Source organism: Tinamus guttatus, unplaced genomic scaffold (genome assembly GCF_059628265.1).
Source record: "Tinamus guttatus ecotype Peru unplaced genomic scaffold, ASM5962826v1 Tinamus_guttatus_pri_ptg000104l, whole genome shotgun sequence".
NCBI classification, from domain to species: domain Eukaryota; kingdom Metazoa; phylum Chordata; class Aves; order Tinamiformes; family Tinamidae; genus Tinamus; species Tinamus guttatus.
In genome coordinates, this window is record NW_028288638.1 from 4,705,386 (window position 1) to 4,721,358 (window position 15,973).

The following is a 15,973-nucleotide window of genomic DNA, read 5'->3' on the forward strand; positions in this document are numbered from 1 at the left end:
GGGATAAGCCAAATGAATATATTAATAATGTTTGGATAGACTTTCTATAAAACACTTCTTGAAATGGGTCATGTATACTTATCCATTGAAGATATTTAGAAGAGAGTCACAGATTTACCAGGAGGACAGAAGAGACTCTTTACTTCCTCACACATCTAAACATCCTTCTCCTATTCTACAAGCTTATGCAAAAGGACCAGTTGATACATCCCACACTACAGCCTTTCTCTAGCTTCTTCAAAACTGCATCACTGCACAGCCAAGAAGGCGGCTTGTTATGTCCATATCTCCCTTGAAAAACCCCCTCCTTAGCAGCTCATACTCCAGGGAACTGTTATGCAACCCAACTGAAAAACAAGCCAACAACCCACAGGTAACTTGCTTAATTTTCAGCTGTTTTTATTTCCTTTAATAACCACACTGAATGAGAAACACCCATCAGGGAGACCCCCACACCTTAATCAACTACAAAGAAATAATGTTCTGGACATATTTAACTGTCCATGCCTTGCACTTGTAGCAACTGCTCTGACCAGAGCTATTTCAGTATTTTCCTTGGTCATCAAATTCTTCAAGCTGTTAAAAATTCAGCAAGATGCACTTAGTAATACACATTTCTGGTAGCTCACACATGTAGGTTAGTACTTCATTTTCACACATTAAAGCTCGACTTTTCCAAAGTCATATGACAACCAATAGCTAGAGATTTGTGTTTTACACAAGCCCACACTGACACATATACACAGTACAAAATCTCAGCTAAAGGTCTATTTGTTGATTCTTCTTGTAAGTACTTTAAAAGTACTTACTGGTACACCTCAAAAAAACCCACTACTCGCAATAGCAACACTTAAAACATGCAGAGGCATATTTTATAATCAAAAATTATCACGTATAATATCTGGGAAAGCTGGAATATTCAATGTTGAAAGTATTGCCATAAAGTAAATTCACGCAGGCTTCTGCAAATGTGGTAGCTCTCACAAGACAAAAGACCACTGAATGGAAGACAAAGATTTCTCTCAAATGAGGCAGTATTATTGATTAAAAGAAAACAAAACAAAAAACTCACTGAAGTAAACTCCATGATAGCAGCAAAACTACTATGGATCTTTTCTTGACACTATTTCAGACGAGTAGGTGAGATGCAGTAACAAAAAGTATAACACAGTACTTTCTTAAATAGTCTAGTTGATCTAACTGAGAGATGAGATAAACAAAACTCCCGACTGCCATGTACGCAACTCCAGGAACTCGTACATGACTGCTTGCTCTTAACCTGAAGGCACCACCTATGAAGTCGTTCAATGCTTAGGGAGCAAGATTTCCTCAAACTCAATGATGTTTCTTTGCACTCCTTAGGCCGAGTTTATTGTGTTTTTCTTGGACTATGAACACTGAGCCAGTAAACAACTTTCTTGTACAACATGTAGTAATACAAGCAGCTTTCTTAATACCAGGACTGCTATATTAAGTGATCTGAAACACAGTATGCTACAATTAGCACTGTTACTCAAAAAAAAAAAAAAAAAAGCTATAAACACAACTAAAGCATTTCATAGCTATCTTTCACAGATAATGAGATGACTAGCAGAAGAATATCCTAGGCAATTCCATCTCCAGACTTTTAGAAGGTATTATAAAGATGCTACAATCAGGGCCAGAGGCACTTTTTTTCTTGTTCTGTGAAAAACGGGGGCTTACAGAGGTTCATTTGCTGTACCGGAAAAAAGTAACTGAAGTAACACGAAGAAGGCAAGGAAAGAGGAATTCAGAGAACTCGCTTTACTTAAAAGAGTCAAAAGGTAATCTCTTATAGCACTTTTTCTGGGATATCAGACTCTCCCCAGATCTCTGCTTTCCCTTACTCAGAGTGAAGGGACAATCATACAAAGTGACCTTCAGACTTGCCCTTCCGAACTCCTACGTTTCAGTGATTTGGAAGAGTCATCTCAGCTGCTGCTTCATCAAGTGATTAAAACATCCTCTAAAGATCAACTTCATCAGGAACCATTACCCATTCCAGTAGTTTTATTTTTTTTTTCAATGCAGAGATTTTAACATGGACTTAGGAAAATCTCATCAAAACAGTTAATGTTCTCTCCTTTAAAAACAAAACAAAAAAAAAAAAAAAACCACCCGCCCAACCCACTCATTTCCATACATAAATCGAACCGAAATAGATACGTCAATCTGATACCTCTAACTGCATCTCAGCAGATCACCACACACACGTGTAAAAGGACAAAAAAAGGCGGGGAGCACGAAATGCCTTGGGGGCCTCCTCCATGGAAAGGGTCAGCAGAAGGCACCTTCCCTGTGGTTAATTCCCCTACCGACTGGCTCTGCAAACCCACCTCTGCGGCCACTCTAGAAGTGTCACATCTATTCTTCAAGACTTACAGTTTTGTGTGTAAACAGAACAGCTAAAACTGCCACTTACTCCAAAGGGTCATGCTTACGCATCACTAGCGCAGGAAAAGCAGTGAAAAAGGGAAATCTTCCACGGAAGTACATTTCTGGATCAACTATCTTTTTCTCCATCTGACTGTATCTAAAGATACTGTAAATCCTTTCTCTTTTCTGCCAAGAGGGAGCACTGTTTCCCAGCATATCTAGTCCCAAAGCACACGCTGCACAAGAAGAATCTCTCATTAGGAACAAAAGCTGAAGGACTCATGAAATGAAGCAGTGCATCTCCTAGGATTATCTATTTAAACTGTTGGGTATCCAAGGGCACTGAGGATGGGATTTGGACAAAACATTCAAGGACAGAGATACTAAATAAATACTTTGGCAATTTACTTTCCATAACTTGACTACCTGGATCCATCAGCTACAGGTGGCTTGGAAAAGACATAAGCAGGGCGTGGGCAGTAGTTTTTGGAAGAAAGGTTCCCTTCTCTTAACGGGCTACTTATTTTACTGTTCCAATATTTAAATGTTCTTGGTTTTATTTCAAATTATGAGATGTTCTTTCAAGAAGGTTGTTTTTTTCGTTTTGTTTTGCTTTTTCAAACAATAAATTCCCTTTCAAACACTGAAAATAATTTCCAGACTATATACTCATCAGACATCAGATTTCTTAGTTCTTTCTGTGTCACAAACTGAATATTCTTGACCTTGACTCCAAGCTCAGCCTAACAGGAGTCCACATCTCCTTTCAAATCAACAGTCTCATCTTTAAAACAAGACCAATTAATGTGTAGCAACAACAGCATTATGTTGGAAAAAATGAATGTCTCAACCACCAAATTCACCTTTCTAAGGAGGGACATCAAACAAAACGAAGCCAGATTTGTTCCAAATATTTATTTAAACAAGCTAATTTTTACTACCTCATTTACTGTCTTCAATAAATGACAGCAGTCCCTTTACAACACAGCTCTACGAAGCAACACTGGTCAACGTATGAACTGTCCTCAAAAGCTTAAAATTTAAGTTTTACTGTATTGTAGACAAAAGAAAAGGCACATTCATGTGACTTTAGTTACATATCATCTGGAAAAAGTCATATTCATGTGCAGGATAAAACTACGTAAAAATATTTCGTGCAGGATAGAGCAGAAAACACCAGTTATCATATGCTTGTTATTTCCCCATTTATCTCACTTGAAAATCTTAGAATTTGCTTCATTTACACTAAAATCAAATCTTTTTGGAACTGTAAAGGTACTACAGAATTCACTTTGTTTTTCAGGCGTGGTGGCAGATTTGTGGCCTAATGATTTTTATCATTTAAAAATGTCTATACACATATAGCCACACACAGTTTTCAGAAAAGTAAATGTACCATAAGGGCAGCTTATTTTGACTTAACACCTGAGGTTCATATTAACGCTAGTTTCATTTAAGTTAATTCAAAATCTATCAAGCTAGTTAAAAACATGGGAAAAATTATCCACAAGCTAGGAAAATAGGATTGGGAAATCACAAACATAAAATTAGAAAAGACTTGATAGAGTAAGTTTGCATAACCAGCTTGATGTTAGGCGGCCATATTTTTGTTGCTCATTTTTACTGCACTGTGGTTTTATTAGATTGCTCTTGCAGCCAACAGTCTCATAATAGTGTAACATTTAAAACTGAACATTTGCATGCTTCGAGTTTCTTGCAGAGGTTAGTACCAGCATACGAATGCATTCAAATAAAAATTATCAGAAAAACTGTAGAAGTTTGACATAGGGTTAAGAATAAAGACAGTAATTCAGACAAAAACCTTGGAGCTCCAAAAAGAGCGAAGCTGGTCCTGTAGTGCTGGCTTGACCGTCTGCAAGTTTACAAAAACAAAATCCACTAATTGAAAAACTTTCTTAATAGAAAAACAATCCAAATTCAAATATTAAGTTTGGAAATCATTTATCAATGAATACTTCGTCTGCAATGTGATCCTGAAAATTCTTACCTTCAGGCTAGGTGTTTGAGTCTGATCAACAGTAAATCTCATTAAAATACTGAACTGAAGATCGTTTGGAAAAGATTCCCTGTGAAATAAAGAAATTAGGCAAATTGTCAGTTACATGAGATTTCCTTTTGATATCTATTTGGAGATACTAACTTCCCCTCCTCCCAAACACAAAGGCTTTATCATTTCTAGAAGAAAAAAAAAGCACATCTAAATTTTGTTGACATTATGTATGATTTTCAGAAACACTGAGCTAGTAGGCAATTTTTTAATAACTATTGGTTTCAACAAATTATAGATAGATGAAAAAACTCAAAAAATAAACAGATGATATAACAATGATATGGCATTATTCTGATTCTAAGTGTCTGCAATTCCAACAATTCAAAAATTATTATTCACTAGTAAACCTAAAGTATTTAAAACACTGTGCGTGTCTTGGCTACCATGCAACAGTGTTTATCTGCCTTGACTCTCCCTCATTTCACACTCTAAGTACTAGCGTTAGGGCCTTCGCTGCAGCAGGCAGAAAAAGGAGATGCAGCTGATATTCCCCCTGCCCACTCAAGGCCAACCCCGCCCCACGTTTCGCAGCAGACCTGCCACGTGGATAGGCTCAAGAGAGGCCTAGAACGGGTAAGCAGTCCCGTACGTTGGAGAATGGAGGGTGAGAAGTAGGTACCTGAGCACCTTCACTTCTACTTGCAGAACTGGCTTTCACTTGGGCATAAAGTTGGCCAGGATGAGGCCCAGCTCTGTTACTGGGGATCATTTTGGGAATCGGGAGATTAGTAAAGTGGGGAAGGTGGAGAAAAGAGAGGAAGCAAATCCTATATTGTCACCTTACTTCTTAAAATCTGTCTGACCTTTTAAGAGATCAATACTGCAACAATATTGATATCAAAAAACACACACAAAAAAATCAAAAGTACTGTATCACAAAAACAAAGTTAGACACTAAGCATATGTAGCTCAGATGCATACTTTCAAATCAGAAATTTAGTATCATGTAATTTTTTCAGTATTAAAGCTTCAAACCCTTTGAAATAAAAGACATTTTGGAAACCCAAACACTTAAGGAGCAAGGCTTGCTCAAGCTTCACTACCTGTTGTAAGCTCTTTGTTGTTGCAAGAACCTCACAACACACTAAATAAAAAAGATACTTGGAAATATTACTTTAAAAGCAACAACAACAAAAAACACTCATTACCTTGTGACATCAAGTGCCTTCTGAACTTTTGCCTGCACAGAGCCAAGCAAATCAGCCCCCATTTTTTTCAACAGCTGTGTCAGCAATACAAACAGCCAGTCCTGCAGATCCTCCTTATGGACCTGGATGAAGTCCACGAGTGTCTCCAGAAACATGCTGAAAACCTAAAAGGCAAAAGAAGATGCAAAGAGGGTAGGATGGGGCAAAAGAGGAAGCGACATCGACATGTGCTTTTTTACAAACAAAGAAAGCAGCAAGGGAATCAGAGGCAGAGAAAGGCAGTGCTTTGCAGCCAAGCAGGGAGGGAGAAAAAAGAAAAATAAATCTGCCTTGCTTTTTCATTGGACTTGGATACAAGAGTATATTGGAAACGTTAGCTGATTTCTGTAGAAGTTTGACAATTAGGTATTCCATGCAGTATCGTCCAGAAAAGAAATGTTTACTGTGATGGCTGGCGCAGCCTCAATTTTTTTTCAGTAAAACTTAATTTCTCACCCTCTCAAGCTTTATCTTTAAGTCAATTTTACATATCCCACAAAGACTACAAAAACACCTTCTCTCCTTAAAACTGAGTTACTTCAATGCTTTAGCTGAATATTCATTGTAAATATTTGCACTACTAAATACTGCAAGATCAAGGAAGCACGACCAGTTCCTTTCCATAAAACATTTGTAGAACAGAATGAGATTCTCCTGCTATTGCAGGTATTCAAACACATGACCACTGTGTTTATAGTCATCTCGGCTCCAAAATCAGGAAGAAGGGCTTTTTGGAAGGAAGGGCATAATAAATGGCTAGCATCAACCAGTAAGTAAAGAGTTTATTTTTTTCTCCTTGTTTTTTAAGTATCTCTAATCTTAAAGACTTAGGGTGAAATCATAAACTGTATGCTCTGCGTCAGCATGGTGTTCCTGTCTTTCGGGCAAGGGATGCAGAAGTCTGGGCTAAAATCGCTGCCCCTAAAGCCCCATTTCCTCCAGCAAATAGCTGGGCACAGAAGTACCTCTGCTGTTACAACTGAAAGAAGGCTGGGGCCATGTGGCCTCCTGAGTATTTATGTTACGGGTACTAAGTAGGAACTAGCTTCTGCCGGGGAAGGGCTGGATCTAGATCCTCCTGCAGGTAACCTGTCTCAAGGCCAGTTGTGCTGTTGTCTGCTGGTTGATCCCAACCTGCAATCACACCTTGCAGGGCTGCAGAGACCAGACTGCCAAAGCGGCCTTTGCTCCACAACGCTCCTCTTGCAGGAAGGCATAACCCTGCCTGCCCTCGTGGAACTGCACCACTAACTTCTCATCTTGACAGTCCAGCCAAGGTGAGAAATTTACATCACAAAGTGAAAAAAAATTATACAGTTAGCTTAAAAAGTGCTTCATTGTTTTTTATTGAAATCAGAAAGGAAATTCAGATTCTTTCAAGATCAGAGAGAACCTTTTCACAGGAGCTCTCAACATTGAAAAATCGTTTTAGACACAGAAGAAAACAAGTCCTACTTAACATAAAAACCATCAAGATGAGCTACTTTAAATGACTGTGTTTAGGAGCAAACTACATTGATGATAATTAAATATATATATATACACACACACACACATATATATATATAGCTCCACAGCTATCCTTCAAAATTTATATTGTAACCTGAGGTAACAACATGAGCTAACAACCCTTCCAGTAGTGTAAGAAATTCATGCTCACGATGCAAATGGCTTCTGTATTTGGCTAAACCAAAATAAATAAATAAATAAATAAAATTACTTTGTGAATGAACAAGCAGTGGGCACAATGATAGGACTTAAGCAAAACCAAACCAAAACAGCTTTCTGTATTCCAAAATGATTGTGTTTGGGTTTTATAGGCCTAAACATGGGTAAAAAAAACCCACACTGAATTCAAATAAAAAACAAAAGCAGAAAATCTCCTAATAAAAGTTACACTAGAGACCTTACAACTAGAAGTAAAACTTCTCCACCGTATGAGGAAGAACTTCTTTCCTGTGAGGGTGACAGAGCCCTGGAACAGGCTGCCCAGGGAGGTTGTGGAGTCTCCTTCTCTGGAGATCTTCCAAACCCACCTGGATGCCCCTCTGTGTCACGTGCTCTGGGTGTCCCTGCTGGAGCAGGGGGGTTGGACTGGATGATCTCTAGAGGTCCCTTCCAACCTCAACCATTCTGTGATTCTGTGATTCTCGAATGGTTAAGAAATCGAATTATTCATGTGAGTACACTTACAGACACTGCCTGTTTCTTTTAATCTGCTGGCACTTTGATACACAAAACCTTTTTATTTAAAAACGTCAAACTGAACAAACTGGTCACATTGTATTTGATGGAATGAGGCATAGGCCTTAAGATGATTTAAACACAGAAGGTAGTTTAAATGAAAATCATTATGAAGTGAATTATGAATCACTATGGCAAAAGTGCTTCAAAGATCCTGTGCTAATTTAAGCTGTTAAAAATGATGCAAACCTTTAAACTGATCAAAAACACCTTAGTAACTCATTACTGAATATTTGTTCGCGCATTCTTTTGATCTTAGCTCCATCACACTGGGTGTCTGGATAAAGATTAACATGCATGCTATTTTTTTTCTTTCTTTTAAGTAATACCTTTATCCAAGCCAAAAATACAAGAAAGCTGTAAGAGCATCAAAGTAAAGGATGAATTTGGAATGGAAAAATGGAACTCAACCATCTTTAATCTCAACAATGTATGTGGGTACTACACTTTTTGTAGTTTTCATTTTTATGATGAAACTTAAAATTCTTTTAAGCTTGAAATTTGTAATAATTTGATAGTGGAAAAATAAACAGATATGAAAATAATTACAACTGATCTACCCTTGAAGTCAACTATTTCAGATGTGCCAACCACCACAATATAAAGCAGGAACGCATAACCAAAGAACATCAGTTTAATTAGTAGATAAAGCACGTCTCAAAACTTTACCACACGGTTTACATAATTGTGTATAGCATTTTATGATTGCAAAAGGCTTGACACTGCATGAACTCTTGGGGGAAGAAAAATAGAGAAAACGGGTTAATTGCACATACATGCAGATAAGGTTAGGCTTCCAACAAATATTGAACCAACTTACTCTCTAAAGAGAGTTCCAACACAGGGGACGGCATGCAAGAAACCCAAGGAAACAAAGAAACAAAGAAACAACAGCAACAACAACAAAAAAAACAAAAGAGGGAAAAAGATAAAAACACACAAATTAGTGGCCATCAATACAAAGTTCCTGTATGGAAGACAAAATAAAACAAAACAAAAAAGGTACTTCAAAGCTTTTATAACAAATTTAGTAATCTTATTGGTATACCCAAGCTATTTCAGAAGTACTTGGCACTGCCTTTAGATCTCTTCCCATGCTCCTCTCCAAATTACATTTACTCTATCCTTCAAGTTTACTCCCTGCATCCAGCTATCTTACCAACATAAACCCTTTAAAGGAACAAAAAAGACGGCAGTAATTCCTACAGATACTTTGGGGGGGAGGGATTAATAGGAGATTTGCGAAACCATACAGAAATGTGAGGGGAATAAATTAAGTCACAGCTTATCACCTTTAGTTGAAGAAATATCAGTAATTTCGCAACACCAAAGAGCATCCAAGCTTTCAGTGACTGGAAAGTGGACTGCTAACAATACTGTTCCCACATAACAGATGGCAAATATTAGAATTCAAAGTGACATAAGTTATCTCAGAAAAGCCCATAAGCAGAAGGATTATCAAATGGACCACAGTAATTCAATATAACATTAATAAATGATTAATGAAAATCTAAGCTCTTGTGACACACCAAAATCTGCAATGGTTTTACTGCATGCCTCCCCCGATAACACACAAGAATCTCAATGGGCTGTACTGATGGCATGAGCAGTGTATTAACCAAGAATAAACAAAATTAAGCAAAGCTGCTATGGGTGATTTCGTCAACACCTGATTTGGAAACTGATAACATTTCAATATATTTTTTTCCCCCTCCTCTGGTTTAAATGTTCCATCTTTCTACGGCATGTTGTCTTTCATTTCTCATCGTTTCTCTTTGTCTTTTTGAATTCTGTGAATTCTGAAGTCTGTGAACAAATTTAGGATAATTTTGCTGTGTGAAATGCAAGTCTCTTCCAAAATACACTGTGCCACAGATAGCTAGGTCACTCTTGCTCACAGAAAAAAAATGATGGCACAACATCACTAAGTTAACCTGTCAAGACTTGGTATCACTGAGCTCAGTTTTCAATCAGAGCAGTAAGGAAGATTAAACATGTACAATGCTTCACATAATTAAAGTCATTTTTGAGAATTCTGTTCATAAAAGCCAGTAGTTGTAATATAGCTTTGCTCTGGGTTACTACTCTCACGTTCTGAAATGTGGAGAGAAAGAAGTCATGTTTTAGATATAAAACAATTTTGAGGTTTCTTCCAAAAATGCCTGCAATTTGAGGTAAATTCAAAGTTACATGCAATATCATGATAACTTTGTTTGGCTCTGTATTTACCTGTAGTTCTTGTGTTAGCAGAAATTATTGCAATACATAATATATACACATATGAAGTTGCTGTAGTAGCGCACCTCCCGCAAAAGTTTTAAAAATATGACCAAGAAATGGTAACTCAGTTAAAAAAATTAGAAAATGAGAATTATTTCTGTGGTTATGACCTATGCTTGCTGTTTGCCAAGGAAAAAGGAATAAAACAGCACGTTTGCTTTTACTACTGACAGTGACACACACTCCATCTTACTGAAGATTAACAATGGCATTAAGACTATTCAATAGTCTCAACTGCCAGGCTTACATAGGAAACTTAAGGAAGATATCTTCAATATGCAATACAAGATATATATTTCTTTACTTTCCAGACTATCTATTTGGTATAGTTCCTCAGATTCATCATGCGCTACTTACTCATAACACTTTCTTGATAATTTAAACTACTGCGCTAGGGCTTTTTGTTTCTAATCGAGTGAAAACCATTAGTCAGATTGACACAATCTCTATGAGCATCACAGCTTAAAAGAAAAAAAAAGTCTAATTAATTTTGAACACTGACACTGTGACACTACTTTATCCTTCCATTCACTGGAATAAATCTGCAAAAAGTAAAGTGGAAAATTACATTCTTTAAAATCTCGTATCATGAACTGTTTAAGTAGCAGTAACTGTTTAAGTTGTGGAACTTATACACGTGCAGACAGTGCAGGCAGTATGTTTTCCATGTTTACTACAAGTAAGAACCTAAACATACCTTACTGTGAGGATCAGCAAACATCCTTGTGAAGATTTCACATAACCTTTTCAATTCAACACGACTGTCAAAGTGATAACAAGACATTAGTCAATTCTCCCAGTACTCTGCATACCGTAATGCACAGCAATCAGTAACATCAACTTAAGTACTGAATCCAAATAATGCAGTAAATTAAGTTTTAAAACGCACTTTGTCTAAGGTGAGTATTAAAAAAAAAAGTAACAGCGTTTAAATATGACTTTTAATCTGGATTTAATTCATATATTGATTCATATATTGTCTTTAATTCATATATTGAACCAGGGCAATGCTCCTTTTAAATTTCTGTTAACGACTACCTAAATGTAGAGCAGATGATGAAAAGGACTTTTAGAAACTATCTTCCTCTGAATAAATATCCTATCGAGTTAAGCCTTCCATCACCACTGTAAGCAACCACTTTGCCTATACAAATTTCTTCTTATTCTAAGACAATCTGATTTTAAAACCCATTTGTTAAACTGAGCCTTTTAAACAAGTCCTATATACTAGAGGCCAGAATGGAGGTTAGTTTCCTCAATCCTTCCCCATGGTTACTCTTCCAGACATATCCCACTTTTGCTCTTCCCATTCTCCTCCCTTCTTCAGAGCCCTAGCCTCCTTACCTACCTTCCTTGTTTTCCTTCAATCTTTAAGCAAAAAATGTTTTTCTAACAATGCAGTTTCTTACCTTAAAGTTCTCTGATTTTTTAATAAATTCTGCAGACCTAGAAGACCTTCTTTTCTCTCAGACCAGTTGGTGCTTGCACAGCGATTTAGGACTTCTGCCACATCTTCTGTCTGTCTCATGTATGTTGGGATGCTTCCGTTGCGAGAGCTGTAGGACCTTTCTGAACAGGCACTTGATGCATCACTGTTGGCATCATCGTCTGAATACATCCCATAGGACTCGTACCTTCTCCGCACAGGCTTCTTCTGTCGTACAGAGACACCCGACATTAGTCACGACTTACAGGTATGTGTGTTTATGATACTTTGCATCAGCAGAATGACCAAAACTTCCAATAATCAGGGTGACTCCTACTCCTTTCAAATGGCTCCAATTGTTCAGCAGGTCAAACCAAGTTAATAAAAAATAAGGATTCCAACTATAAAAGCAAACTGCATGCAGAGAAGATATACCTTGATCTAAACATTCAAATCTATTTACTCGTAAAATCCATAACGTTGCATGAGGTAGGATGAAGAGAACTTTATTGAACAACAGTTACTTCACTGCACTTTACATTTATCATTGAATGTAAGAAAAAGCGCTAAAAAGACATATTCTACCATTCTAACTTATGTACTGAAAGTTAACAGTAAAATATTGAACTATTGAAGAAAGAAAATAGTTTCTATACCTTAGTCCGTATGTCTCCTAAGAGCTGATAGCAGTAAATTATTGAAGAGAAACAGAGAAATTGAGAACATGGAGGTAAGGCATAGCAGTACTGTGACTATCATATAACCTGCCACTGGAAAACATAGTACCTTACTGTAAATTCTCTTCCTAGCTCTCAGCACCCAATGAGTATATGGTACGTTCCCCACAAAAGTTCTCCAAATTACCATTTGTAGAAAATTATTACATGGTATCTTCTAGTAGTTTTTCCCCCTAAAAACCTCTGACAAAATCTTGTCTTATGCAGTGTTACTTGGGCTGTAAGTTTTAACACAGGCAGACAATTGCTGCCTGAACAGATAAAATTTAAATGTTGCTTTTCCACCAACTTTTCCATCTCTTTCTATGCAGCTTCATTCTGGCACCTAAAAACCCTTAAATTTTGTCACTGCAAAATTAAAGGATCCCTCAATAGAAACTGCTCAGTACATGACGTAAAAAGTAACTTACACTCAATAGTAAAGGCATACTTGTACATGTAATGGAATAAAGGCATGGTTAAAATCAAAAAAGCACAAACTTTTTTTTTTTTTTAAAAAAACAAGGTCAGCATAGGAAGGTTTATAAAAACAAAAGAAAAATGTGAAATTTCAAGGATGGCTGGAAAGCTTGTACTTCAGATTTTCACTCACAGGCTGGATCACAGCAATATGCATAAAAAAGTCCAGACCTCGATGCTGTTGCATTTCAAGTCTTTTATATGCAAAATTGGCTGTGAGTCTGTGAGAGGATGACCCTCTGGCTTGAGTGGTACAACTTGCATATCATTAAAAAAAAAAAAAAAAAAAAAAAAAAAAAGGCAATGCAATCCACATTATTTTTGATTTTTAGTTTACATGGGCTAGGACTCTACATTTTAAGTTAAAAAAAAAAAAAAAAATCTTAGTGGAGGCTCCAGTCTAGGGTACAATAAAAAAGAGCTTCCATAACCAGATTTCCATCTGAATGGAGCCTTCTGTAGAGGGTGATATATGTACAGTTAGAGCACAGAATGCAACCAGACAAGCTAACACTACTAAAATTTTTTCTTGGTCACATTTTTTATTATAATAGGTTCCAGTTAAAATACACACTGATTTTCCCTGAGTGCAAAATAGCAAAATGGCTTTATAAACATTAATACAAACAAGCTCCTATGAATTAACTTAATTGCTTTAACAAAGTAGGACACATTTGAGTCTAAGAGGAGCCCCTGGAAGTATAAACTTCTCCTTGGTTTATACTGGGGAGACAGACTGAATAGAAACACGACAAGTTAAAGTTTGAATATGATAGAAGCATTACAGAGAGTTTTTGTCTAACAGGAATGTAGATATATCTTTTCTACTCTACCCTATCAAAAAGCAATTAAAAAAATAATAATTATACATATTGGGTTCCAGCACTAAGTAGAGTCCCAGATCTCTGCTGAAAGTTTTTTAGAGGTTCACAATTACAGAAAGCTAAAAAAACTGATCAGCCATCCCAAAACCTGTGATGCGGGATATTAAAATCATGTGCCAAGAAGCCAATCAATTGCCAGACTTTATGAACATTGCTGACTTCTCCACAACCTTTTTCTTGAACCCAGTCATATCTATCTATTCTTCAGTTTATTATAGTCTAATTTGTATGTCAAACAATCTTTTTGTTGCAACACTAATAACAAATTCTAGGTAACAGGTAATTGCCAATACATGATGATGTACAAATATCAGATTATAATAAATAATAAAAAATGAAAACTCACAATATCAGCATTCTAAATTAATCAAATAATTCAATTTGCTTATGAAAAAGTCAGACTAACAAGATATCTGAAGCACACTTTTAGCTGCGCTAAGGCACAGAGAAGGAGAAGCCAAGAAAACCCTTCTAAGGAAGTGTAAGGTTAGGAATGTGAATTGCATAACCAGTTAGAAATCCAGAGTTACACTTTTAAAACAAAAAAAAAATCTTTGAAAACTGAACAGAGGGCACTGCCAGGCCACTGCTTTAATTCCTCAGCATCACCTTCACATGTGGCTGGACAGAACAGACCCCAGAGCTCTGAGAAGCCTACCCACCACTTCCAGCTATCCAGAATTTTGCCTGGCTGCTGTGGAAAAACACTGGTTGCTGCTACCTGCTCAAGCGGCTCCTTGAGCCACAGCAACAGAACAGCCCAAGCCTGCGGCTTGCCTGCCATGACAACATTCATTCCTCAAAACTTAGAAGTCCCCTATGAAACAAATCCTAGTACTATGCAGCAGCAATTTAGCTGCTCTTTTTTTCCCCTCAGCTAGAAACCAGTAATGAATGACAAACTCTTCTGCATATTTTAATAGATAGATGGCAAACATTGTAAGTGGGTGTCCTACTTGAGATAAAGACAAAATTCTTACCAAAGCATCTGCTACTGCTTCTTCCACATCAGACCCTGTGTTGAGGACTCGCATGGCACTAACGGACGATGACAATCTGCTCGACTGACTGATTCCAAAGCCTGCACCTGTTACAGCAATAAAAACAAATTCCAAAAAAGTCAGAAGAGTGATGCAGGAGATTAATCTCACATTAGCTTAAAAAACCCAAGCAGAAGAACAGTAGAGTAGTTAAAATACCAGATAATTTTATTCTGAACTCTTTAGAAGTGCAGCAAAAATATGAACAAAGTAAAAACCAAATACATTCACCAAAAAATCTATTGTCATTTATTTTTGCCAGCATCCACTAGTTAATATATCTTCTTCATTTTGGGTTTTTATTAGAAAGAAAACAAATACAATTGGAAGGCTACTAGGAATTCTGATTAGAAGGCTACATGCATAAAGAATGCTCTACAAATGCTGAAAAAATGTAAAACTTCTAGAAACAGAAAGTCCTTCTGCAAGTAAAAATAAAGTGATTACTGTTACAAAAAGGAATAACATGACGGAGGGTTTGGGAAAATCTAAAACAAACACAGCTACCTAGATTATTAAAAACACAAAATGCAAATTAATGCAAATGGTGGTTTTAAAACTGAACTATGAGGATAACCAAGTGGGTGGGGGAAAAAAAAAAAAAAAAAAAAACATCCAGGATGACTGCACAGATGACAAAGTGTACTCATCCTTCACCTGCAGCCCCATAAGCATCAGGAGCGTAGAGGGCACCAGTGGATCTGGAGTGATGCCTGGAAGCTGCAATAACAGGATCATTTAAACCCTATCTATTATCACGGAGTCAAAGTACTGCGATAGATGCTTAGATGAGCAAAAGAACATTAATCAAAGAGATTAGCATTTAGCAAATGAAACAGAATGCTAGATGGAAGGAAAAGCTTCAGAAAAGTTCTTAAATTACAGAACAGGCAGGCTTGTGTATACTGGGCATTTCGTGTCTTTTCTTGCTAATTAAAAAAATAAAAACTGATTAAAAGCAAGTATAAATTCAAACAAGAAAAAACAGGTAGCCAAATACACACAGAGAATCCTCAGAAATATCTAAAAAAATTTACACTGATACTGTTTTTACACTGCAGATCTAACTGAATCCTCCATGCCTAAGCTAGAGACAGAGCTCAGGTACCAAACACTCATCTGCAAAACGTGAATATTGCACAGACCTAGAGTCAGCAATCGACAATTTGCATTAACTTGTTCTCCCTGTGTGTAGACAAGTCAGCCTCAGTTACAAATCACCACATCGTAGGTAAAAATCTACATTAC

The 15,973-nt window shown here is 36.9% G+C and overlaps 1 protein-coding gene across 36 annotated transcripts in view; it reads right to left on the reverse strand.

Annotated features, from left to right (window-relative positions):
* CLASP2 (cytoplasmic linker associated protein 2) overlaps window positions 1-15,973 on the reverse strand; it is a 132,009-nt gene that overhangs the window by 17,758 nt on the left and 98,278 nt on the right. For 7 of the 36 annotated variants that reach the window (XM_088520877.1, XM_088520883.1, XM_088520879.1 and 4 more), the window contains 8 exons: window positions 15,383-15,445; window positions 14,666-14,772; window positions 12,262-12,285; window positions 11,589-11,833; window positions 10,877-10,940; window positions 5,617-5,780; window positions 4,406-4,484; window positions 4,220-4,270 (listed from right to left, as the gene is read on the reverse strand). In XM_088520877.1, the coding sequence (XP_088377003.1) occupies window positions 4,220-4,270; window positions 4,406-4,484; window positions 5,617-5,780; window positions 10,877-10,940; window positions 11,589-11,833; window positions 12,262-12,285; window positions 14,666-14,772; window positions 15,383-15,445 (797 nt within the window). The remainder of the gene's footprint in view (window positions 1-4,219; window positions 4,271-4,405; window positions 4,485-5,616; window positions 5,781-10,876; window positions 10,941-11,588; window positions 11,834-12,261; window positions 12,286-14,665; window positions 14,773-15,382; window positions 15,446-15,973) is intronic. The other 29 variants (XM_088520882.1, XM_088520913.1, XM_088520888.1 and 26 more) reach the window with 10 other exon arrangements.